This window comes from Prosopis cineraria, unplaced genomic scaffold (assembly GCF_029017545.1).
Source record: "Prosopis cineraria cultivar Desert tree isolate PC_DT_omini unplaced genomic scaffold, ASM2901754v1 PC5, whole genome shotgun sequence".
Lineage (NCBI taxonomy): Eukaryota > Viridiplantae > Streptophyta > Magnoliopsida > Fabales > Fabaceae > Prosopis > Prosopis cineraria.
In genome coordinates this window covers 35,414,899-35,423,910 of record NW_026555336.1, presented here as the reverse complement: position 1 = coordinate 35,423,910, position 9,012 = coordinate 35,414,899, and the positions used below count along the sequence as shown (strand labels likewise).

Here is a 9,012-nt window from a genome sequence, read left to right as displayed (position 1 = left end):
GTAGTGACTAATATGTTAATTATTGCGCTTGCTTGTTTAAAATTAAAAAATAAATAATTTTTATATAATTTAGAGATTTTATAAAAAGAGATTTATTTTATAGATATTTTATAAAAAATAGACATTATTTTATGTTTGATTATAATAATAAAAAATGTTAATTAGTTAGTTATTTTTAAATTTTATAATATCTTCCATTATTTATATTTTATGAAAATAATTTATTATTTTATTATTTTAAAATTTTATGACATCTTCAAGTATCTCACCTATTTAAAACATACTCTCTCATCTACCAAATTAAATTATTTTCAAAAGTAGCTTTTTAAAATAATCAAAAATATGTTTTTTTTCTTGAATATGATTTTTTCTTATGAAATAAGTAAAAATAAAAGGGTTCATTGATACCCTAATCTTAAATGTAGGAGTTAGTTGGAAATTTATTTTAGGTTTAAATGTTTTGATCTCAATTAAAATTGTCAAATACACGAGTTTAAATAAAATCATAACATGTATATAAACTTAAATTATAAACTTGTAAGAGTTTACTACTATTAATAAATAGTTATTAAAAGCACATGATTAAATAATTAAGATATAAAATATGATTATAATTTGATCTAAATATATTTCAAGTCTAAACCATTGAAAGTGAATCTATTAACATTGATAAATTGTTATACTCAATATAAAAATCTTAAAATAAGGCAACTTTCCTTTTTAATTTTTCTATTAATATTTTTTTGCCTTTTCAGTTGTACTTTTATTTGAAACGGATCTTACCATTTTTATGAACTAATTTTTATATAGTATATATTCAATCCACTTAATAAAAATAAATAAATAAATAAATAATTTTTTCAAGTTTAACTAAGCCACTCGATAATTTAATTGATTTTGTATCTAGTCTGAGTTAAAAATACGTTGACATAATTGTATAAGTTAAAAACGTAAAAGTAATAAACTCATAAAGTTAATCTGAGTTTACTCATGAGTTTAATTGAGTTTTTTTCTAGTCTAGGTTTATGACATAGTTGACATGATTTTATAAGTTAAAAATATAAAAATAATAAATTTAAAAGTTTGACAACAATTATCTCAATATATTTTGTCTTTTATATTTTATTATTTTCCCCAAAATTATCCTTACATGTAGTAAGATTTATGTACGAGGTATTATAAGTTATGTTAATAATACTTGAGTGTAAATGATTAAAATGAGAGGCACTTTCTCTTGTTTTTTTTTATAGGTCATGTTTTGAAAAGATTTTATTGTTATTAATATAAGACACTTGGTGGGATATTAATTATATTTTTTTTCAACATTACCCCTATTCAAACTTATTAATTATGAGAGAGAATGTAATGTAAATTAAAAAATTTTCACTTAAATATGAGTAAAATTAAAAGTTTATTCTACATTCACATAAAATTAATTATTTACCTACCCATCCTTGATTCCAGTAAGGTAATTAAAGGAACCTTATGATTAGAGTCAGAAAAATGAGTCAACTCGTTTAAACCTATTTAATAGGAGAGTTGTGCTTAGATATAGGGTCCTAAAATTGCAAAACAGGCTAGCCCTAATGAACCTCATTTTAAGTAAGCCTAAATGAGCTAGTCGAACTAGCTGAGAGCTACCCATTTATGCTTGTTAAAGTATTTTGGGTTTGATAAAAATGTAAAAAAAAAAAAAGTAAAAGGGCTCCAAGCTCATGGGCCAGTCTTAAACTTGCTATGATGAGAGTTGAGCTTAGCATATGAGAGTATCAAAGATAAAGAAATTTAAATGGACTAACTCTTTTAGGCCCAAGCTGGCCAGCCTGTTTTCCCAACTTTATTTATAATGGGAATATCTTTATAAAAATTAGCACACACTTTTTTTAAACAAACAATCAACATACATTATTTATTTTTATTTGATTAATCTGAATGAATTAGTTAACCAAGGTGCTACAATTTGCAAGCATTCATTCATTCCACTGACTTCAGGCCTTCCACTCCATGATTGGGGGTAACTTCAGGCCTTCCAATCCATGAGACGACAACGTCATATTAAATTTTAGGGGTAACTTAAGGCCTTCCATTCCATGAGAGGACAACGTCATGTTAAATTTTGGGGGGGGGAGAATAATGAGGATTGTAATTCTTGAACGATAAAATTCTTCATAAAACGCATGTAGATGTTCTTTAATTTTTTAAATAAATTATTAGGAGACCATCAATAAAAAATTCAGGAAAAATTATTTTTTAAAATGAATTTCTTTTTCTGGTACATTTTTAAATGAATTTCTAAAAGATAAATTTGAAATTATTGCTTTAACAACTGTCCAAGGTCTTTGTACGACATTATAAATTCTTCCTGGGATCCTTCATTGATCCCTAAATTATTCAAATTAAAAATGAAATTTATGGCAAACATCACAATATTTCTAAAAACAAAAAAAATAATAATATGGCAATAGAAAAAAGTCTCACATACATCATAAATTTTATGAAGGCATGCAAAGGGCAAAAAAAGCAATTAAGGTAGTATTCAACAATAAAAAAGACCAATACAAGCCTTACACAGATATTATTCAACCTTGATAGGATAGCCACTTGAAGACCAAACTTCATACAGTAGCGTATTTGTTGAACCCTGCCTTCTTGTATGATGATGACTTTGTTCACAAGAGAAGGTTAATGGATGTTATGCTTTCAGTGTTTAAGTCAACTGAAAATGAAGATGTTGATTATATTGTGATGATGAAGCAGTTGAACTTGTATCGTGACCGTAAAGAATCTTTTGATAAAACTTCATGTCATATAACAGCACAGAAACTAGATCCTTGTAAGTGTTCTCCATTTAACATGGTCATAGTAATTTTAATTATCATATAACATATAACTAATTGTCCTTTATTTATAAATGAATGGTGGTCGTTTTATGAAAGTTCTGTTTCAGAGTTGCAAAATCTTGCAATGCGTATTCTTAGCCAAACTTCTTCTTCTGGTTGTGAGAAAAATTGGAGCTTGTTTGAATGCATCCATACCAAAAGAAGAAATAGATTAAAACATCAAAGACTAAATGATTTAGTCTTTACAAACTATAATCTACAGTTAAAGCATAGGTAAAAATGGGAAGTTATGAATGTTTTTAATAGATAAGAATTTTATTACTATTTCATGATAAATATATACTTATATTTGATTGCTTTGATCTCATTAAAGGAGTCAATTGAAGAAAAAGACAAGTTTTGATCCAATTGATTATGAATCTATTGACAAATTAGATTTTTAGATTGCTGAAAAGGAATAAGAGCCAGCTCCAGAGTTTGATGCTGATGATGTTACTAATTTTAAAAGTGCTATGCATGATAAAAATGTTGTAGCTTCATCAACTTTTGAGAGAAATAATGAAGGTTCACAATTGCTAACATGCCTATATTGCAAAGTACATAATTATTTTTTACATAATGATTAATGTTAATTCTTGTCATAAATAGGTGAAGAAGATATGAATATTTCAAAGCATCCACATTTGAATGATGATATTGGAAGTGATTCTGATTTCTCTCAATCATCTCCTAATGTTTCAATTCTTACTCCTGGAGATTTGAATGAAATTAATAAAGATTTTGAGATTGATTATTATTAGCTTTAGACTTTTTGATGATTAAAGGATTGTAAGGATGAATATTTTAACTCGTGTTTTTAATTATGTTTTGATGATTGTATTAGACTTATATGTGGTATTGTATAAGATATTAAGTCTTATAGAATTTATTTTTATTTAAATCATATTATTTTATTATGTTTGGTTTGATCCGGGTTGACTCCTAGCTTAGCTCCGGTTAAACCCCTGACCCTTAACCTTAGCCGGTTTAATGATCGATCTGATTTTCAGTACCTTGTCATAAATCAATACTTCCTCCATTAAAAAATGTAAGGCATTTTTAACTGAATCTCACTCCCCAATAAAATAGTTACCTACTTTCTAACTAACTTTATTTGTTTATATTTACCCTATTAAATATCCTACAATAAATATAAAATCATTATCAATAGGGGCACTTTTGAAAAAAGGTAATTATTATACCTCAAAAGATTAAAAATACTTTACATTTTTTAATATCTAACTCCTCAAAAAATATCTTATATTTTTAAACGGAGGGAGTAAATATCTTTGTAGGTAGATCAGTAGTCGTGTTATATATAGGTTTATGTTTTTTTAATCATATATATATATATATGGGTTTATTTATTATTTACTTTTTTTAACATAATGATTCTATGAAAGTTTAAATAACAAGCATTAATTAAATATTATAATATAATTATAAATATTATTCACACTCCACTCTTATATCGTCAGGCTACTAAGCTACTAGACTCAGATAACATATATTTATCTTATTACTTTCCATTGTCACTTACAAATAAAATTTTTAGAAAGCTAATATTATCTTTAAGTCGTAAATAATATAGTTCTTATCAAAAAAATTAAAAGTAGTTCTTTTTAAGATACTGTGCAATTTTTTAAGTGTATCAGAAAAAGGATATTATGTATATACACAGTACTGTTTTGGAAAATCAATGTAAAACAAAAATGATGTCACACGCATATCAAATCAAACACCTTTTTTTTTTAATAAAAAATCAGCATATAACAAATTATTTTTTGTTTTTGGAGTCATGTGAACCCTCTCTAGTCTACTGCTCAAACTCGTCACTGCATGGAGGCTGGAGCACACCCTAATCCCAAAGAGACTCTAATTGAAAGCCCTATCATTTACCCTTTGGACTTATCAGCAAAAGAACACGTAACATGCAAGCCTTAGGGCATTGTTTGGATACTTTTTCTTTTGCTTCACGGTTCCTCCCCAAAAAACCATCCATCCCAAACGCGTCCTACGCAAAGCAGATTCTTTTTATTTGCGATGTGCCCCACCACTTTACGTTATTCCTATTTTGCACTGCCATATAAAGCCAAGAAGACCAACGCATGTGCGTGTGGCCTTCCCAGCCGTACCAACGCAAGTCTTCACATTAACTAGGGACTGTATCGGCGGAGAGAGGATTCGGCGGAGGTGGGAGGAAGCTATGGCATCTGACGGCGTTGCTGGGTCCACCGATTTGCCTGCGAAGAGGCAGAGAGAAGATGGAGAGAATGGGGTCGCTGCTTCGACCGTCTCTGCGGAGGCGGAAGGTAATGGTGTATCAGCTGTGATTCCTGGGTGGTTCTCTGAAATTAGCCCAATGTGGCCTGGTTAGTTTCCTCTTAAAACTCTTTTATCTGATGCCTTTGGAGTTGCTTCCTTTCAATATGCTTGGTTTCCGACATAGAAAGGTGTTGATGTTCATTTTTCATGTATTTGATAGAAAACCAAAGGGTAAAATTACGATGTTTAGCTTTTTTGGGGTATCGTTCCTGTGTCGATTTACGTGGATTTTGGGATTTGAATGCTTTATGCCGATTCTTCTTAAGTTTCCCGTCTCATGGTTGATGTGTTTTCTTGATTTCTGTCAATTTTGTCATCATATCCCACTTGTTGGCTTTTTTCGGTATCACGATACAGAATTCTGCGTTCACGTAGTTGTTTTTGCTTCTGCACTCATGCCTCTTGAATTTGCTATATTGTTTTCAGAAAGGTACACTTGTAATTTTTTTCTACTACCGGTCTGTTTCTTTCATTATTCACGGCTTCTCCGGATCATGTCTCCTTTTTCTCATGAATGTGCTGTTCTTAAGTAGGCGACGATTAGACAACTCCCGTGACTTTCCCTGATTTTTCTGCGTTATTAAGTTGCTGTAACTGTGTGGTTTGTTTTGTTATGATTGTTACTCATAATGTTAGTTTTGTGGGTTTCGTTGTGCTTGTTTTTACATCGATGTCAGAACAATAGAACATACAGCAGTTTGACTCATATGATGCTTAGTTCCATGAGAAGTTATATTTTTTGCTTTATGTTCCATGGTTAATGCAAGCCAAAAACTTATCATCGGTCATAGCAGGGGTAGCTTTGGTGCTAAGATAAGTCCCTTCCAATTTCTCGGAATAAATGTTAATCAGATGTTGAATTGCCTTTTCACACCTCATCTTATATCAGCGATTTTAGGTTTCTATAGTTCTGCTTTCTGCTTAAACAAATTTTTGCAATATGTGTAGACATTTATTTAGACTGCAAGGTCTATCTAGGTTCCTTTGATGTTGATGAATCTACTGATATATTTCTACATTTCTTTTGGTCTGTTTGTTTATTTGTCAATATTTGATTGAAGATACGATTTTTTTTTTATGGTAAAAAAATATATTTTAATTAGTGAGCGAAAAACCAAAAAGATCTTAATTCCCTGCTGTTTTTGCTCCTTCATCAAGTGAAACTTACGCCTCTTGAACTTGTTAGAAAATACTACTTATGAATTGGAACTTGGCTTTAAATTTTCAGGGGAAGCACACTCTTTGAAGGTTGAAAAGATCTTGTTTAAAGGGAAGTCTGATTACCAGGATGTCATGGTTTTCCAGGTTCAGCATGCTCCAGAAAAGTTATAATTGCTTATACCCATTTTGTGTTCCTTATTATATCAACAGTGCGATGTTTTTCTTTTTGCAGTCATCAACATATGGTAAAGTTCTTGTTTTGGATGGAGTAATTCAGCTCACTGAAAGGGATGAATGTGCCTACCAAGAGATGATCGCTCATCTTCCTCTATCCTCTATTCCAAATCCCAAGAAGGTTTTTTTAAACTTCTAGCCATCTAGGAATGAATTTGTCTTAATTACTCAGAATTCTTATTGTTCCTTTCTCTGCTGTCTTTTGTTGCACCACATGTTTATTCGCAATAACAAACAGAAACACTTGGAAATATCACTCCAGTTCTCCCTACAGTAACTTTTTAAATTTATGAATCTAAATTTCTGCTTTTCTTATCATCCTGTTTTTTTTCTAGGTTTTGGTTATTGGTGGAGGGGACGGTGGTGTCATACGGGAAGTGTCACGCTATTCTTCAGTTGAGAAGATAGACATTTGCGAAATTGACAAGATGGTAGTTGATGTGAGTGAGTGATAATTCTACTCTTTTTTTCCTCCTCAAAACAAACCTGAACTTTAATAGATGCAGATTCCCATGTTACTTCCATATAAGCAGCTCCATCTGCACTTTTTTTCCAAGTTGGGTGGGATTTTTTGTATTTAAGGAAAAATTAGTTGTTACTATGCTGGTGCTGGTCTTTCTCACTTGGCATTAAATTGATTATGATTATGGTCTTACCCTCAAAATCCTCTAGTAGTAATTTGTGCAGAACATCAATCTCGAGTCTTCATTCTTTGCAGGTCTCAAAGCAGTTTTTCCCTGCAATGGCAGTAGGGTATGAGGATCCACGTGTGACGCTTCATATTGGTGATGGTATGGTTAGCTTTTTCATTTTGCTCTTTTTTGACAGCCTGCTCCCTATTTCCGAAGAATCCATCTCATGCTTGGTTACCTCTTAATGGTCTAGGGGTTGCATTCTTGAGGGAAGTTCCAGAAGCAACTTATGATGCAGTTATTGTGGATTCATCTGACCCTATAGGTGTGATACAACTTTAATGCCTTGTAATTCTCCTGATATTGTAGAGTAATTCAAGTTGTTTTCTTAAGAGAGGTTGCTGTTGGCATATTTCAGGCCCTGCTCAAGAGCTTTTTGAGAAGCCCTTTTTCCAGTCGGTTGCAAAGGCTCTTCGTCCTGGAGGAGTTGTGTGTACTCAGGCAGAAAGTATATGGCTTCATATGCATATCATTGAGGACATAGTCGCGAACTGTCGCCAGATATTCAAGGGCTCTGTAAACTATGCTTGGACTACAGTTCCTACATACCCAAGGTTTTTTCCTTTTCATATTATTTTCTCTCTTATTCGTTCTACAAAGGCATGCCTTATCTATAGGAGTTGTTGATCACACTTAATCATAGGCTTGTTAATTTTGCTGGGAAAAGGTCAACTGAAACTGTACTGGCCTCAATTATTTTGCCACTGCTGAAAGATCTTTTTTTTTTCCATTCTCTCCTGTGCTCGGATATGTCATTGAATTGTTACATATATTGTGCTCTCTGTGGGGGGATGGTGAGAGTATAATTATGAATGATGTTGCTTTAACTGTTTCATTTCAGTGGGGTGATTGGTTTTATGCTTTGCTCAACTGAGGGACCTCTTGTTGATTTCAAGCATCCTGTGAATCCCATCGATCAGAATCCCAGTCAGAAATCAGACAGACCACTGAAGTTTTACAACTCTGAGGTGTGTGTCTTCTCCAAACATTTTTCTCTCCTACCCATTTTCCCCTCTGCCTGGTGCCTTACTGTGTCCTTGTTTATCTCAACTTACATGGATCCTCGCATTCAATTCCAGATTCACACAGCAGCTTTCTGTCTGCCATCTTTTGCCAAGAAGGTGATTGAATCGAAATCAGAGTGAGAATATTCTTCAAGTGCTCGGAGGACCATTTGTGGCTGTTGTAGAAGGCCAGCTTTTATCCTTGCATCTTTCATGAACAATAAGTTAGAGCTTTTAACTTGACAGCAAGAGTGTATCTCATCACGAAAATTAGTTGTAGGCTATAGCTGGTGGATCCAGATGTCATTTGTAGTTTGGAATTTTGATTAGAGATAAGTATTAGATGCAAACGGTTGCTTTTTATTAGCTCTGAAATGCAATCCGCTATATCTGTCTTTGCATGCTACTCGCTTAACAAATTAAATCATAGTCTACTTTGGTTTAGTTTGGTGGTGTCGTGAAATGTGCAGCCTAGTGTGCGTGTGTTTTTTGGCTGTTTTTTTTTTTGGGGGGGGGGGGGTGTGGTGTTTCTAAATATAAGATGAAAGATAGTCTTTATACAGAAGTTGCCTGGTCATTTTTCTGGATGACAGGTACTTAAGGGGTAGAACCATTATGACTTTCAGTGCTAAGAGAACCGAATCGTCCAGTTGAATTGGTAAACAATCTCAAGACGGGTCTGGTCACATTAGTTAACGCGTCTAATGACTGGTTCAA

The 9,012-nt window shown here is 32.3% G+C and overlaps 1 protein-coding gene across 1 annotated transcript; it reads left to right on the top strand.

Moving 5' to 3' along the window:
- The first annotated feature begins 4,983 nt into the window (after nucleotides 1–4,983).
- Nucleotides 4,984–8,739, top strand: LOC129310346 (spermidine synthase). The gene is made up of 9 exons (XM_054952168.1): nucleotides 4,984–5,251; nucleotides 6,433–6,509; nucleotides 6,598–6,720; nucleotides 6,935–7,039; nucleotides 7,318–7,390; nucleotides 7,485–7,556; nucleotides 7,650–7,845; nucleotides 8,133–8,259; nucleotides 8,371–8,739. Exons 1-9 carry the CDS (start codon nucleotides 5,086–5,088, stop codon nucleotides 8,434–8,436), a joined length of 1,005 nt encoding a protein of 334 aa, XP_054808143.1. The 5' UTR covers nucleotides 4,984–5,085; the 3' UTR covers nucleotides 8,437–8,739.
- Nucleotides 8,740–9,012: the final 273 nt, after the last annotated feature.